We start from the raw sequence: 18,737 nt of genomic DNA on the forward strand, positions 1-18,737 counted from the left end.
ATGACGCCACCACCACCACCATGCCGACGGTGCAAGTCAAGGTGCACCAGCAGCCTTGCAACTGGCACGCTGTTCGGCATCTACTACCAGTCGAGTTTTCTTCATGCGGCGGTAATAAATTATATGAAACTAGTAACCACTATTTTGTTTTTAGTGTTATTGGCATTAATGCATCGTGTATATATCATTTTGCTTTTTGCACACAGATCGTCCCATGCAATGTGAGGTCAGAATTCAACAAGCTGACCAGAGACTCTGTGACCTTTGAGGCTCCTAGGGGCCCCTACACTATGGAGGTCGAGAAAGGACGAAATATGACGCAGGTGGGAGGAGATGGATGGGTCCGTTTCATCGCCCACATGCGTATCACCGGTGGTGAGTTGATCAGCTTCTCCTTCAGAGCAGAAAGACCCAAGTTGACCGTGATTTATGTCAACAAAGCAGAAGATGATGAATATGATGAGGATGATGAGGATGATGACGACCCACTTGGCGAAGCCATCGTTGCTCAAAGAATGAGGTTGAGCGAGGAGGAGGTGTGCAACCTATGGGACATCATTTCGCCACGTGCTGACTTCGTCGGGGTGCCAGTCGTGACCCGCCTGACAAGTACCATGGTTGATCGGCATATCATGGTATGTTGCATTTAGTGTAGTAATTTGATGATATGCTTTATTGTTATACTTAGTGTAGAGTCCGATGATATATATGCTTAGTGAATCTTATATGCTTAGTGAATCTTATATGCTCAGTAAATCCGATGATCTATATGCTTAGTGAACCTGATGATATATATGCTTAGTGAATCTTATATGCTTAGTGAATCCAATGATATCTATGCTTTATTGTTATACTTAGTGTAGAAATGTAGTACTGTCTTTTGATAGTGTAGAATGTGTGAGGCTACTTATTAATTGATATGTTTTTCTTATTCAGAAACTGCCAAAGAGCCTATCTGAGAGTTTTGGTATCAAGCCTGATGAAGAAGGCTTTGTTGGAATACGCCTTACCGCGAGGGGCTCCATCACCACTTGTGCGTACGGCGTGGATACGGACGGTCGCACACACTTCAACTCGGTTGGGTGGAAGAGCTTCCTCGTCGGCAAGAATCTTCATGTTGGACAGGCAATCCTAATTACTATCAGGAACACCCACCGCCCAGGCTTAAGGGTGATGGTCGTCATCGATATCATCTAGAACTACATATGCTTGTGAGATCTATCCATGCATGCGTGTGGATGCTGAACCATATATATATGCTAGTATGACTACCTAGTAGACTTATCAACTATGATCTATCCATGCATTGTTCACTACTATATATGAGTTTGTGAGATTGTGTGGTTATATTAAATGTGGTATTTGTCGTTAATGCTTGTGAGATGGTTCTATGAACTTAGTTTATTTGCATTGGACTTGTCTTGATTTTCATGAATATTGCCTCTGACTCTTTTTTTATTTTTAATTTCTATTTACCTAGTTGTAGCGCGGGGACAAAATAGAGCGCTACTACTATATGATCATAGTAATAGCGTTGGTAGAGAAAGAGGCGTTACTACTAAGTATTTTAGCTATATCGCTTGTTTAGAAACGCGCTACTGTTAAATAATAGTTGTAACGCCGTAGTAAGGTTTTCTCTTGTAGTGGCTCCCTGTCCTAACACGAAGAGACCAACACTCTTAGCGCTAGTGGAGTACGTATATATGATGACCCTGGGATAAAATCAGCATGGTGTCAGCAAAGCCACAACCAGCGGTTTGCCGCAAAAAATAAAAGCCACAACCAGCGGTTTGCCGCAAAAAATAAAAGCCACAACCAGCGGCGCGTGTGGCAAACAACCAGCCTGCTGCTGTTGGCAGCTTATAAAATTGGCGGCGACCTGTTGCTAATCAGCGTACCATCATCATGTGCTCGTCGGTCTGACATTAGTTTAAGATGATCACACCCGCTACATACAAAACGGATAACAACAAACAAACAAAAAAGTCGCGTCCTGACCTAAGCCACCTTGTGAAGCTGTGGACAGATGAATCATGCATGGTCATGGCCGTGCTCTGCATGACGAGCTTCGAACGATGGACCATCATCATCAACAACAACAGGGCGGGTGCAGTTTCTTCAAAGAAACAGCAACGAGGTGCCGGCGAGCCAAGCAATTAATTAGTGCACGTACGCCTGAGGTCTCCGTCGCCGGGAGAAAGAAACCATGGATGCATGCATGCATCTCCAACCTAAGCCATCACGTATTGCCTATGGGACTACGGGAGCATGAAATATGCGTGCATCACGCGGCCCGGTCGTACGTCCTGATGGCTCGTCTCCCTGCCTGCCTGCAAGTCGCGTGCTCGCATGCAGCCGCAGCCGTGCGTGGTTAGTACGTGCCAGCTAGTTAAACGTGCGAAATTAGAGAAACGCAGAGACATCACAGAGCACTCGACGACCAGAACGCCCGAACGCTAAATATCTCAAGAGAGGAGAGAAGAGAAGACGGCGGCACGGGACGCCACCGTGCGTTCTCAGGGTCAAGGTCAACAATCTGCATGCATCCACGTCGGGGGAGCCGGCGGGAAAGGTCTATCCACAAGTATAGTCCAAGGGCAGACGACGGGTCCCACGCGGACTCGCCCAAAAACCCGGCGGTCCGACGGACACCTCCTCTATTGCCGCGTGGCGCTGCTCCAGCTTGCCGCCCGAGGCCGACTACGGCTATTTAAGTCGGCCCGCACCCCCCAACCCTAGCCCATCCACCTCCTCCCTCTCTCTCTATGCTGCCATCCGAGCCCGTCCGCCTCCTCTCTCCCGCTCTCCCACGCTCTCCGGCATCACCCATGGCCCGACGGCTGATCACCACATACGCTATGCTCACGCTCGAGCGTCGGAGGCAGATCACGGAGGAGATCCAGGCAAGGCGCGCCGCCCCGCATCGCTACCGGAATGCCTCCGGACTCTCCGGAGCCGGAGGAGGACGAGGAGCAGCTACCGGAGGAGGAGGCGGAGGAAGAGAAGGAGAGCCGTTGCGGGAGCCGATGGAGGAGGCGGAGCTGCCGGAGCAGAGGTTCAACCGGCAGTCTGAGCCGCGAAGATGACGGAGCAGCAGGCCATCCTGAAGTCCATTTAGGATGAGGCCTACGTGGAGGCCAACCGGCAGTTCCTCCGACAGGAGCAGGCGGCATGCGACATGCTCTTTGCCGAACTTGACACGGAAATAGAGGAGAAGGAGGCCGGAGCGGAGCAGCCGAAGGCTCGGGAGCTGCAGCTGCCGCCCATGCCGCCGGAGCCGCGCACGGAGATTGTCAACATCTTCGACAAGGAATAGCTAGATCTCTACATAGTACGTTGGTTTTATAATATAAAGCGAGGAAAATCCTTTTTCGTACATAGTACGCAGGTTTTATTGTTTGCATACTTTTTATATGGATTTGAGAATCTAAAATGAGATGTTTAAATGTAGTTGGGCTAATTTGAGATGTGTCCGATCATTGCCCGCGAACGCGCTCGGACGCGTCCACGGACATTTAAGGAGTCATATTTATCATATACATCTATAGATGCTCTTATCACCAAGAACTCACTCAACACAGACCTCCTTCTTTTATAATTCCGGCCTCGTCTGCAAAGAGCTAATTTCACGCACTGATAGATATTTCGACGCCCGTTTGGCATGGAGATATTTTCCCGCATGCAACTCCGGCGCGACAGCGGTGTCTGACAAATACGTAAGGCAGGATTTGACATGAAAATGAGAGAAACGTTGGGCATTTGCACTCGGATAAGCTTAAGACAGCACCGTGCTGGAGAAGTGAGAGATGGTAATTAGCCTAGCTAGTGTAGTGGTATGAACGAGCACGACTTGATGGACGGCGCAAACAAGCAACCCTCAATTCAGAAATTACGGTTGTTGCTGGACACTTGTCAGGAGAGTCGAGATATTTGCTGGATGCAGGTGGAGACAAGAGCGTGGATTGACAAAAGTACGGGGTGTGCGTGTGCCCTTTTCCTCGGAAAATCAAAAGGAGGTTGAGAAGGTGCGGAAAATATCCTCGCCGGAATGAGAAGTCCGTATCCTTGCAGCAGCATCGTCCTCGTACAAAAGAGAGCAACTCCAACGGGCCGACCTAAATGGACGCTTTTTTGTCCGCTTTTTATTCGTTTGGATCAGCCGCCCGTCCGCCATCCGTCCTCTTTTAGTTTCGGTTTTGGAAGGGGGGTGGAGGGGGGGGGGGGGGGGGGGGGAACGGCCTAGCGCGCGGTGGTTTTGGCGCTCCAGCGCGGGAAAGGTTCGCGCGCGCGCCGCTGCCGGTGCTCGCTATAAAGAAGGCGCTCCCTCCACACTCTGTCAGCCGCCCACTCTCGCCGCCTCTGCGCCACCATGTCGATCCGTCGCCTGGGCGCTTCGGATTTTGTCCACTTCGGACGAAATCACTGTTTTAACCTTTTAGGCAAAAATTGAAGCCACCGCTCTCTCGGCAACCACCGCTTCAATGCGGACGTAGGTTTCCGAGAAACCAACTCCGACAACACCATGACGACGTAGGAGTACGCTGAGCGGGAGCAGCGCCCCGGTCCTAGTACGCGGACTCGAACGTCCCACCGCCACACATCGTGGCGGACCCAGACCTGTACGCCTGGGTCCTGGACCGCTCCGTCATGACACCAGATACGGCCAAGCACTATCTCCACCGCCTCAACGTTGAGGTGGCCAGGTGTCGGGGATATACCACGCGGTATGACCCGGCTGGATGTATAACCCAGCCGGACTTGGCGACTCACTAATGACCAGCCCTGACTGGACGACACACTAAGTGACCCGCCCGATCCTGGCGACTTATGGGTGACCTAGCAAGCGGATCAGAGGAGCGACAAGACCCGGGGGCCCGGGAGGCTTAGGGCCCAGAAGGCCGGCTTACGTTATGGTAGGCCGGCTTAAGAGGAAAGGCGTGAGGAATATCTTCCTTACAAGGAATCAAGAACTGGACTTGTATCCGGCTTGTAGTAGAAGATAGGCTAGTCCTAATCCTATTTGGACTCCACATGTAACCCACCCCTCTAACTTATATAAGGAGGGGCAGGGCTTCCCAAAGGGGGACAGGGAACAAGAAACAAGATCTAGGGCTAGAGACAAAGAGCCGGCTTACCGGCGACTCTCTCGTGATCATAATGAGACCTAGCCACAAACAGTATGTGGGGTTATTACCGGATAATGTTTCCCGGGGCCCGAAGCTGTCTAAATCCTCGTATTGATCCGCTGTGCGTCTCTCGATTCCCCCCAACCCCTCTCAAGCTACCGCATAGATGCGTTGGCCTCGCGACTAAGTCCTCACACTAAGGACATCTGCCGTGACAAATCCACGACAGTTGGCGCCCACCGTGGGACTCGCGCACGGTGATGTTGAGTTCTTGAAGGGATCTTAACTAAGGTTTCGAGAAGTTTGCAAATTTTCTGAGAAAGGTTTGAAAGGATTTACATCAGCCTTGATCAAGATCGGAAATTAAAGACTAATGAAGGTTACCCAGGCGATTGGCGAGACTATCAGAAAAGATTGCGAAGGTTTTTCGTTTGGTTCAGTATTAGTACGCTGAAATCCGATGGGTGCAAATCATCAACATGCACAAGGACAAGTTATTCTAAGCCGCCGCCGTGGGTTGTTTCCACTGTTGGTTTCTACCATGAGTCGTTTTCACAGTGAACCGCCGGTGCCACGCCGGCTCTCCGCGAGAATTGCCAAAGCTGAGGAAACAATAAAAGGAAAAGAAGGAAAGAAGACTGCGACAAAGACTTAGAGAGGAATTTTTTAAAGACTCCTATGAATCGGAAACAGAGCCGGCCATGACCCGGACTCGTTCATCGACCGAGCTCGCGCCCTCGCCTCAAGGCACCCGCTTCCGCTGCCGTTCCGAGCCCGAGCCGGCTTCGCCGCGCTGCCTCCTGGGTCAAACTCCGGGTCATGCTACCATCGAGTTAAAAATTGACGGCACGACCTGACCACTGCAGCCGTGGATCTCCATCGCTTCTGCGTCAGCCGCTGTAGCCGGCCCCGAGCTGCCCTCGCCCCGTTGACCTGCCTAGCTCCACTCCTGAGTTGCCGGCTTTCTGCGGTGACTCTGAGCCATGAGCCGCCCACAGGCTCCCCAAGTATCTGCGATCTCTGCGCTTTGTTCGGTCCGCGGTGGCGGCTCCGCCCCGTGCCGTCTGGCCATTGCTGCTTCTTGCGGCATCGAGTTGGATTCGATCTCTGCCTTGGACTCGCCAGGACGCGCGCGCTCCGCTTCGAACTCGCAAAAATCGCTCCGGCTCACGCACTACCGCAAGCCGTCCCGCTCCGCTGGTAACCCCCGCACCGCAACCACTGCAGCGGGAGAGCCGTCGCTGACCGCACTCAACTTGCATGGCCGCGCTTCGCTTCGGCCTTGAGATGACCAATTTCTGCCACGAACCGCCTCCCGTTCAGCCCGTCGCTTCATTATTCCATAGTGAGCCGCCAGCTGCTTGGGCCGCTGCTGCCAAGTCAACTGCCTTCATCGTCGCGGCCGCGCCTCGTGTAACTGCCTTTTGCTTCGTTTTGACAAGACGTTCTATGGAGAGAGCCAAGTTGATTCAATCGTCTCGTAGTACAGTGTGTCTACAGTGTACAGCCGCTGCTGGCCGGAATCAACCCAGCTGCCTTCTATGTTTGTGTCCAAGTGATTGAGTATTGCATTACTGATGTGGATTGGTCAAACCAAGCCAAGACGAAGACAGGGACAGAGATGGATTCGGACTCTGCTTTGACCTCGTTCCAAGCCGCCCCGCGCGAACCTCGCGACACCCGGAGCCTTGCCAACTGTGCCTCGACTGCCGGGTTGCTTCCGCCGGTCTCCGTTTTCGCCTCTAAGTCGCCGCCGTGTTCCGAGTCGCACCAAAGCCTCAATTCTTGCACGGAGACAAGCTATACTAGTCATTCATGTTCTATCCATGTACGTGGATTGATGAAGGCAAGTGTTTTCTGCATGTTCAAGGCTTTCTGCAAATAACTGCCAGCTGGCCGGAAGGATTACGAGAACCAGACGCACACATGAATTGAAAAAAAAGAGAAAAAAAGGGGGGCCAACATGACCCAGAGGGTCCTTTTTGAGCGGCCCAGATCCGGTTCTGCTGTGGTTGGGGGCTACACATAGCCTTGTAAGCCGCCACTTTGCCTTTGCTGTTTGCAAGAGGACAGAGTTGCCAAATCGCCGTTGAAATTACTAAGGTGATCCATGATACTGTGTTTGAATCATCTGGCATCAAACAAAGGTGGTGCCACGTTGTGCATATGAAATGTAGGTCAGCACCATTACGCACCGGCGTCTGCGCCCACTTACTGATGGAACAGGTGTGCATAAGTCACCGCCCGTGCAGCTTGATCTACATCAACCCGCTGGAACCGCGTTGAGCCGCCCTTGCCGCTTTGAGCCGTCGGGGTTATATTAAGTCGTCGGCCTGCCTGAGCCGCCGCAACTATATTGAGTCGCTGGTCTGCCTGAGCCACCTTTGTTGCAATAAACGGATCATCCGTCGTCCAAACAAATCAGGTGATATTCATCCAAGTTTGTTTTATTAGCACATGTTGTTTTTGTCAAAGAACAAGTTTGTCTTTGCCTTGGTCTGCAATATTGTTTATATAGGGCAATTATTTATGAAAAAGTGATATTATACCACCGAGATGGATGTAGGGGAACGTAGTAATTTCAAAAAAATTCCTACGCACACGCAAGATCATGGTGATGCATAGCAACGAGAGTGGAGAGTGTGATATACGTACCCTTGTAGACCGACAGTGGAAGCGTTAGCACAACGCGGTTGATGTAGTCGTACGTATTCACGGCCCGACCGATCAAGTGCCAAAACTACGGCACCTCCGAGTTCTAGCACATGTTCAGTTCGATGACGATCCCCGGACTCCGATCCAGCAAAGTGTCGGGGAAGAGTTCCGTCAGCACGACGGCGTGGTGACGATCTTGATGTACTACCGTCGCAGGGCTTCGCCTAAGCACCGCTACAATATTATCGAGGACTATGGTGGAAGGGGGCACCGCACACGGCTAAGAATACTATCACGTGGATCAACTTGTGTCCCTAGGGGTGCCCCTTGCCTCCATATATAAAGGATCAAGGGGGGGGGGTGCGGCCGGCCAGGAGGTTGGCGCGCCAGGAGGAGTCCTACTCCCACCGGGAGTAGGATTCCCCCCCCTTTCCTAGTTGGAATAGGATTCGGGAGGGGGAAAGAGGAGAGAGAGAGAGAAGGAAGGGCGGGCGCCGCCCTCCTCTCCTTGTCCTATTCGGACTAGGGGGGAGGGGCGCGCGGCCCAGCCCTAGCCACCTCTCCTCTCTTCCACTAAAGCCCACTAAGGCCCATATACCTTCCGGGGGGTTCCGGTAACCTCCCGGTACTCCGGTAAAATCCCGATTTCACCCGGAACACTTCCGATATCCAAATATAGGCTTCCAATATATCAATCTTTATGTCTCGACCATTTCGAGACTCCTCGTCATGTCCTTAATCACATCCGGGACTCCGAACAAACTTCGGTACATCAAAACTCATAAACTCATAAAATAACTGTCATCGAAACCTTAAGCGTGCGGACCCTACGGGTTCGAGAACAATGTAGACATGACCGAGACATGTCTCCGGTAAATAACCAATAACGGAACCTGGATGCTCATATTGGCTCCTACATATTCTACGAAGATCTTTTATCGGTCAGACCGCATAACAACATATGTCGTTCCTTTTGTCATCGGTATGTTACTTGCCCGAGATTCGATCGTCGGTATCTCAATACCTAGTTCAATCTCGTTACCGGCAAGTCTCTTTACTTGTTCCGTAATACATCATCTCACAACTAACTCATTAGTTGCAATGCTTGCAAGGCTTATGTGATGTGCATTACCGAGAGGGCCCAGAGATACCTCTCCGACAATCGGAGTGACAAATCCTAATCTCGAAATACGCCAACCCAACATGTACCTTTGGAGACACCTGTAGAGCACCTTTATAATCACCCAGTTACGTTGTGACGTTTGGTAGCACACAAAGTGTTCCTCCGGCAAACGGGAGTTGCATAATCTCATAGTCATAGGAACATGTATAAGTCATAAAGAAAGCAATAGCAACATACTAAACGATCGAGTGCTAAGCTAATGGAATGGGTCATGTCAATCAGATCATTCACCTAATGATGTGATCCCGTTAATCAAATAACAACTCTTTGTCTATGGTTAGGAAACATAACCATCTTTTATTAACGAGCTAGTCAAGTAGAGGCATACTAGTGACTCTCTGTTTGTCTATTTATTCACACATGTATTATGTTTCCGGTTAATACAATTCTGGCATGAATAATAAACATTTATCATGATATAAGGAAATAAATAATAACTTCATTATTGCCTCTAGGGCATATTTCCTTCAGTCTCCCACTTGCGCTAGAGTCAATAATCTAGTTCACATCACCATGTGATTCAACACTAAGAGTTCACATCACCATGTGATTAACACCCATAGTTCACATCGTCATGTGACCTATACCCAAAGGGTTTACTAGAGTCAATAATCTAGTTCACATCATTTATGTGATTAACACCCAAAGAGTACTAAGGTGTGATCATGTTTTGCTTGTGAGATAATTTTAGTCAACGGGTCTGTCACATACAGATCCGTAAGTATTTTGCGAATTCTATGTCTACAATACTCTGCACGGAGCTACTCTAGCTAATTGCTCCCACTTTCAATATGTATCTAGATCGAGACTTAGAGTCATCCAGATCTGTGTCAAAACTTGCATCGACGTAACTTTTTACGACGAACCTTTTGTCACCTCCATAATCGAGAAATATTTCCTTATTCCACTAAGGATAATTTTGACCAATGTCCAATGATCTACTCTTAGATCACTATTGTACTCCCTTGCTTAACACAGTGTAGGGTATACAGTAAATCTGGTACACATCATGGCATACTTTATAGAACCTATGGCTGAGGCATAGGTAATGACTTTCATTCTCTTTCTATCTTCTGCCGTGGTCGGGCTTTGAGTCTTACTCAATTTCATACCTTGTAACACAGCCAAGAACTCTTTTTTTGACTGTTCCATTTTTGAACTACTTCAAAATATTGTCAAGGTATGTACTCATTGAAAAAACTTATCAAGCGTCTTGATCTATCTCTATAGATTTTGATGCTTAATATGTAAGCAGCTTCACCGAGGTCTTTCTTTGAAAAACTTCTTTAAAAACACTCCTTTATGCTTTGCAGAATAATTCTACATTATTTTCGATCAACAATATGTCATTCACATATACTTATCAGAAATGTTGTAGTGCTCCCACTCACTTTCTTGTAAATACAGACTTCACCGCAAGTCTGTATAAAACTATATGCTTTGATCATACTATCAAAGCGTTTATTCCAACTCCGAGAGGCTTGCACCAGTCCATAAATGGATCGCTGGAGCTTGCACACTTTGTTAGCTCCTTTTGGATCGACAAAACCTTCCGGCTGCATCATATACAACTCTTCTTCCAGAAATCCATTCAGGAATGCAGTTTTGACATCCATTTGCTGGATTTCATAAAATGCGGCAATTGCTAACATGATTCGGACAGACTTAAGCATAGATACGAGTGAGAAACTCTCATCATAGTCAACACCTTGAACTTGTCGAAAACCTTTTTGCGACAATTCTAGCTTTGTAGATAGTAACACTACTATCAGCGTCCGTCTTCCTCTTGAAGATCCATTTAATCTTAATGGCTCGCCGATCATTGGGCAAGTCAATCAAAGTCCATACTTTGTTCTCATACATGGATCTCATCTCAGATTTCATGGCCTCAAGCCATTTTGCGGAATCTAGGCTCATCATCGCTTCCTCATAGTTCGCAAGTTCGTCATGGTCTAGTAACATGACTTCCAGAATAGGATTACCGTACCACTTTGGTGCGGATCTCACTCTGGTTTACCTACGAGATTCGGTATTAACTTGATCTGAAGTTACATGATCATCATCATTAGTCTTCCTCACTAATTGGTGTAGTAGTCACAGGAACAGATTTCTTGTGATGAACTACTTTTCAATAAGGGAGAAGGTACAATTACCTTATCAAGTTCTACTTTCCTCCCACTCACTTCTTTCAAGAGAAACTCCTTCTCTAGAAAGGATCCATTCTTAGCAACGAATGTCTTGCCTTCGGATGTGTGATAGAAGGTGTACCCAATAGTCTCCTTTGGGTATCCTATGAAGACATATTTCTCCGATTTGGGTTTGAGCTTATCAGGATGAAACTTTTTCATATAAGCATCACAATCCCAAACTTTAAGAAACGACAACTTTGGTTTCTTGCCAAACCATAGTTCAGATTGTGTCGTCTCAACGGACTTAGATGGTGCCCTTTTAAACGTGAATGCAGCTGTCTTTAATGCATAACCCCAAAACGATAGTGGTAGATCGGTAAGAGACATCATAGATCGCACCATATCTAATAAAGTACGGTTATGATGTTCGGACACACCATTATGCTGTGGTGTTCCAGGTGGCGTGAGTAGTGAAACTATTTCACATTGTTTTAACTGAAGGCCAGACTCGTAACTCAAATATTTTACCTCTGCGATCATATCGTAGAAACTTTTATTTTCTTGTTACGATGATTCTCCACTTCACTCTGAAACTCTTTGAACTTTTCAAATATTTCAGACTTGTATTTCATTAAGTAGATATACCCATATCTGCTCAAATCATCTGTGAAGGTCAGAAAATAATGATACCCGCCACGAGCCTTAACACTCATCGGGTCTCATACATCAGTATGTATTATTTCCAATAAGTCAGTTGCTCGCTCCATAGTTCCGGAGAACGGCGTTTTAGTCATCTTGCCCATGAGGCATGGTTCGCAAGCATCAACTGATTCATAATCAAGTGATTCCAAAAACCCATTAGCATGGAGTTTCTTCATGCGCTTTACACCAATATGACCTAAACGGCAGTGCCACAAATAAGTTGCACTATCATTATTAACTTTGCATCTTTTGGTTTCAATATTATGATTATGTGTATCACTGCGATCGAGATCCAACGAACTATTTTCATTGGGTGTGTAACCATATAAGGTTTTATTCATGTAAACAGAACAACAATTTATTCTCTTACTTAAATGAATAACCGTATTACAATAAACATGATCAAATCATATTCATGCTCAACGCAAACACCAAATAACACTTATTTAGGTTCAACACTAATCCCGAAAGTATAGGGAGTGTGCGATGATGATCATATCAATCTTGGAACCACTTCCAACACACATCGTCACTTCACCCTTAACTAGTCTCTGTTTATTCTGCAACTCCCGTTTCGAGTTACTAATCTTAGCAACTGAACTAGTATCAAATACTGAGGGGTTGCTATAAACACTAGTAAAGTACACATCAATAACATGTATATCAAATATACTTATGTTTACTTTGCCATCCTTCTTATCTGCCAATCACTTGGGGTAGTTCCGCTTCCAGTGACCAGTCCCTTTGCAATAGAAACACTTAGTCTCAGGCTTAGGACCAGACTTGGGCTTCTTCACTTGAGCAACAACTTGCTTGTTGTTCTTCTTGAAGTTCCCCTTCTTCCCTCTGCCCTTTTCTTGAAACTAGTGGTCTTGTCTACCATCAACCCTGGATGTTTTTCTCGATTTCTACCTTCGTCAATTTCCACATTACGAAGAGCTTGGGAATCGTTTCCGTTATCCCTTGCATATCATAGTTCATCACGAAGTTCTACTAACTTGGTGATGGTGACTAGAGAATTCTGTCAATCACTATCTTATCTGGAAGATTAACTCCCACTTGATTCAAGCGATTGTAGTACTCAGACAATCTGAGCACATGCTCACTAGTTGAGCGATTCTCCTCCATCTTTTAGCTATAGAACTTGTTGGAGACTTCATATCTCTCAACTCGGGTATTTGCTTGAAATATTAACTTCAACTCCTGGAACATCTCATATGCTCCATGACGTTCAGAACGTATTTGAAGTCCCGATTCTAAGCCATTAAGCATGGTGCACTAAACTATCAATTAGTCATCATATTGAGCTAGCCAAACGTTCATAACATCTGCATCTGCTCCTGCAATAGGTCCGTCACCTAGCGGTGCATCAAGGACATAATTCTTCTGTGCAGCAATGAGGATAAACCTCAGATCACGGATCCAATCCGCATCATTGCTACTAACATATTTCAACACAATTTTCTCTAGGAACATATCAAAATAAACACAGGGAAGCAACAACGCGAGCTATTGATCTACAACATAATTTGCAAAATACTACCAGGACTAAGTTCATGATAAATTTAAGTTCAATTAATCATATTACTTAAGAACTCCCACTTAGATAGACATCCCTCTAATCCTCTAAGTGATTACGTGATCCAAATCAACTAAACCATGTCCGATCATCACGTGAGATGGAGTAGTTTCATTGGTGAACATCACTATGTTGATCATATCTACTATATGATTCACGCTCGACCTTTCGGTCTCCGTGTTCCGAGGCCATATCCGTATATGATTGGCTCATCAAGTATAACCTGAGTATTCCGCGTGTGCAACTGTTTTGCACCCGTTGTATTTGAACGTAGAGCCTATCACACCCGATCATCACGTGGTGTCTCAGCACGAAGAACTTTCGCAACGGTGCATACTCAGGGAGAACACTTCTTGATAATTAGTGAGAGATCATCTTATAATGCTACCGTCAATCAAAGCAAGATAATATGCATAAAAGATAAACATCACATGCAATCAATATAAGTGATATGATATGGCCATCATCACCTTGTGCTTGTGATCTCCATCTTCGAAGCACCGTCGTGATCACCATCGTCACCGGCGCGACACCTTGATCTCCATCGTAGCATCGTTGTCGTCTCGCCAATCTTATGCTTCCACGACTATCGCTACCGCTTAGTGATAAAGTAAAGCATTACAGCGCGATTGCATTGCATACAATAAAGCGACAACCATATGGCTCCTGCCATTTGCCGATAACTCGGTTACAAAACATGATCATCTCATACAATAAAATTTAGCATCATGTCTTGACCATATCACATCACAACATGCCCTGCAAAAACAAGTTAGACGTCCTCTACTTTGTTGTTGCAAGTTTTACGTGGCTGCTACGGGCTTAAGCAAGAACCAATCTTACCTACGCATCAAAACCACAACGATAGTTTGTCAAGTTGGTGCTGTTTTAACCTTCGCAAGGACCGGGCGTAGCCACACTCGGTTCAACTAAAGGTGGAGAAACTGTCACCCGCTAGCCACCTTTGTGCAAAGCACGTCGGGAGAACCGGTCTCGCGTAAGCGTACGCGTAATGTCGTTCCGGGCCGCTTCGTCAACAATACCGCCGAACCAAAGTATGACATGCTGGTAAGCAGTATGACTTAAAACGCCCACAACTCACTTGTGTTCTACTCGTGCATATAACATCAACACATAAAACCTAGGCTCGGATGCCACTGTTGGGGAACGTAGTAATTTCAAAAAATTTCCTACGCACACGCAAGATCATGGTGATGCATAGCAACGAGAGGGGAGAGTGTGATCTACGTACCCTTGTAGACCGATAGCGGAAGCGTTAGCACAACGCGGTTGATGTAGTCGTACGTCTTCACGGCCCGACCGATCAAGTGCCGAAACTACGGCACCTTCGAGTTCTAGCACACGTTCAGCTCGATGACGATCCCCAGACTCCGATCCAGCAAAGTGTCGGGGAAGAGTTCCATCAGCACGACGGCGTGGTGACGATCTTGATGTACTACCGTCGCAGGGCTTCGCCTAAGCATCTCTACAATATTATCGAGGACTATGGTGGAAGGGGGCACCGCACACGGCTAAGAATATGATCACATGGATCAACTTGTGTCCCTAGGGGTGCCCCTTGCCTCCGTATATAAAGGATCAAGTGGGGGGGGGGGTGCGGCCGGCCAGGAGGTTGGCGCGCCAGGAGGAGTCCTACTCCCACCGGGAGTAGGATTCCCCCCCTTTCCTAGTTGGAATAGGATTCGGGAGGGGGAAAGAGGAGAGAGAGAGAAGGAAGGGGGGGCGCCGCCCCCCTCTCTTTGTCCTATTCAGACTAGGGGGAGGGATGCGCGGCCCAGCCCTGGCCACCTCTCCTCTCTTCCACTAAAGCCCACTAAGGCCCATATACCTCCCGGGGGGTTCCGGTAACCTCCCGGTACTCCGGTAAAATCCCGATTTCACCCGGAACACTTCCGATATCCAAATATAGGCTTCCAATATATCAATCTTTATGTCTCGATCATTTCGAGACTCCTCGTCATGTCCTTGATCACATCCGGGACTCCGAACAAACTTCGGTACATCAAAACTCATAAAATAATTGTCATCGAAACCTTAAGCGTGCGAACCCTATGGGTTCGAGAACAATGTATACATGACCGAGACATGTCTCCGGTCAATAACCAATAGCGGAACCTGGATGCTCATATTGGCTCCTACATATTCTAGGAAGATCTTTTATCGGTCAGACCGCATAACAACATACGTTGTTCCTTTTGTCATCGGTATGTTACTTGCCCGAGATTCGATCGTCGGTATCTCAATACCTAGTTCAATCTCGTTACCGGCAAGTCTCTTTACTCGTTCTGTAATACATCATCTCACAACTAACTCATTAGTTGCAATGCTTGCAAGGCTTATGTGATGTGCATTACCGAGAGGGCCCAGAGATACCTCTCCGACAATCGGAGTGACAAATCCTAATCTTGAAATACGCCAACCCAACATGTACCTTTGGAGACACCTGTAGAGCACCTTTATAATCACCCAGTTACGTTGTGACGTTTGGTAGCACACAAAGTGTTCCTCCGGCAAACGGGAGTTGCATAATCTCATAGTCATAGGAACATGTATAAGTCATGAAGAAAGCAATAGCAACATACTAAACGATCGGGTGCTAAGTTAATGGAATAGGTCATGTCAATCAGATCATTCACCTAATGATGTGATCCCGTTAATCAAATAACAACTCTTTGTCTATGGTTAGGAAACATAACCATCTTTGATTAACGAGCTAGTCAAGTAGAGGCATACTAGTGACACTCTGTTTGTCTATTTATTCACACATGTATTATGTTTCCGGTTAATACAATTCTAGCATGAATAATAAACATTTATCATGATATAAGGAAATAAATAATAACTTTATTATTGCCTCTAGGGCATATTTCCTTCAATGGAGGCACGCCAACATCTTTGGGCACAGGTGGTCGTCGTTACTCAACGGACTCCCGCACCGGCTTACCACGCCGTGGCCGTCTCTCGCGACCACGCCGGCTTACAACGAGAAGGACAACTTGCCCGTCCGCACCGGTTTACAACGCTGCGGCCGGTTCATCTATCTGTGCTGCCTCAGATGTTGCGGCCATCTTTACCGTCTGACTCTCGCGGCCTGGTCTACATCAACACACCGGGCTGCACCTGTCTGCATGAGCTATTGTTGAGTATGAGCAAGTCACTGCTTGGGAAGCCCGGTTTTCTTCCAACAAATTGGAGGCAAATTATCATGTATTATCAGCCGCCGTTTGCACTGGATGGCTCAATGGGCAGGCACACAAGTCGCCGCCACTACAGTTTGGTTAAACTTCAAACGGCCAGTTGGAAGGAACCATTGGCCGAGTTGCTGACACGGCTCATACGGGATCATTTATAAAGCCCGCTGCAGTCACCTCAATCTTCTGTGGATTCACATTGCGCTATCAACACCAATGATATGCACCTTCTCCTATGGTCAAATATGGAGAATCTCAAGCCAACTCCTTGAGTCATCTTGAGACTCGGGGGCTACAATGGTATGACTCGGCAGAACTGGCCGGTTTCAATACATTCAAGAATTCCGGGTCATTGGAGGGAAAAATAACCCGGCCCCGGAGATTACTGCTCTATCAATGAAAATTTAAAAAGCCGTCAGAAAAATTCCGGCTCACAATGATGCTTCTGGTTTACCATCCGGTTCAATTGAAATTTATCTACCACAAAGCTTTGAAGCTCTCAAATCCGGTTCAAAATCCGGCTCAAGGTAAATTTGTCCCTTACAAATTTTTGAAGCTTTCAAATCCGGTTTAAAGTTCCGGCTCAAAAGAATTAATCTCTCGCAAGTTCGAGTTCTAAGAAAAGTTAATGGTTGCCAAAAAGAACTTGCTGCCATGATGCGCGGTTCAAACATGAATCTCTTGCCTTACGGCTTATCTTATTATGGTCACTTGGGGGCTTCCTGCTCATCGAGCATAGCTGTCGGTACCCTCTTGATCGGCGTAATACTAAATTTATGGTCATTTGGGGGCTTCCTGTTCAAACATAGGTCGTATTCGAACCAAAGAGAACAAGCTGTCGATACCCTTTTGATTGGCAAACTGCCGAACCTACTTGGGGGCTTCTTGATCGTATCCGAATCATAGCTCAACCCCTTTGGGAATCGACGTGGATCGTATTCGAATCAGCGTCGCTAAACAACTCTTAATGGTCACTTGGGGGCTTCCTGTTCAAACATAGGTCGTATTCGAACCAAAGAGAACATAGCTGTCGATACCCACTTGATCGGCATCGCCAAAGCCACTGGGGGCTATATGATCGTATTCGAATCTTAGCTTAACCTCTTTGGAACGGTTTACTGATCGTATCCGAATCAGAAGCCTCAAAAAGTTTTATTCTGTCTCTGGTAAAGTTTATTGCAGCCACAATTACTTAACTTGAGACCTTTTTGGGATTATATCTCAAATATATATAAGTGTTTTATGCTTAAACCGGCTTGACTTTTGACTATAAGTCGCAAGTTTATGACAATCATCATCTATGTGGAAGCATTAGCTTCTAAGGATTGGGTTATCACCCTTACTGCACAGGTTATATAAGCCGGCAGTACAAATTCAATATCACAGTGGTTATATGTGAGATATTATGACCCGCCATGGTTTTGACGCTAAGTCGCCAGGGCATATGTTGTTTAAACTCTCTGCAGGATTTGCAGAAATATGACATATAAATGATTAAGTTCAAGCTCATTACCAAAGTTGATGCTTCGAAATGATTATCCGTTCTGGATTTTTCTCAAAAGGCTATAAGCCGCCGGGTCATAAAAATTCTGGTTACAATGAAGGCGTATTGAATCGCCATCGGCCAATAGCCGCCGGGTATTTAAACTCCGGATTTACTTGTCGGCAGATAAGGTATTTGAAATCTTTAAATAGCCAAACTTGGCTGGATTTTCGTTATGATATTGAATGATTGAGGTTTTCAAACCGGGTTATTCAAATCTTTAATAGCCAACATGGCTGGATTTTCATGATGATATTGAATGATTGAGGTTTACATACCGGATTATATTATTCAAATCTTGAATAGCCAACATGGCTGGATTTCTATTATGATTATCAATAACCAGTATTATGGCTGAGGTTTTCAAAGTCGCTTTAGCGCAACAGCTATTATCTTTATCAATGGGCATGATTTATTTTACAATGGAGGAAATAGTTCCGAATCGCTGTAGGCTTACGACCCGGCACTTGGGGGCTACATTATTCAAGTTGAGGTTACATCAAATATGCAAGTCTCATGTCGCTGCAAGCATGCACCATGACACTTGGGGGCTAATGCAAAGTCATTTTTATTGGCCTTATTGAAGATCCGACTCATCCCATTGTAAT

General features: G+C 46.6%; 1 protein-coding gene across 1 annotated transcript; it reads left to right on the plus strand.

Moving 5' to 3' along the window:
* LOC147971666 (uncharacterized) lies at positions 1–1,197 on the plus strand. Its single transcript, XM_087526228.1, has 3 exons — positions 1–111; positions 207–635; positions 937–1,197. Exons 1-3 carry the CDS (start codon positions 1–3, stop codon positions 1,195–1,197), a joined length of 801 nt encoding a protein of 266 aa, XP_087382354.1.
* Positions 1,198–18,737: the final 17,540 nt, after the last annotated feature.

Source organism: Triticum urartu, chromosome 5A, assembly GCF_056163025.1.
Source record: "Triticum urartu cultivar PI428250 chromosome 5A, HENAU_Tu73, whole genome shotgun sequence".
Classification (NCBI taxonomy): domain Eukaryota; kingdom Viridiplantae; phylum Streptophyta; class Magnoliopsida; order Poales; family Poaceae; genus Triticum; species Triticum urartu.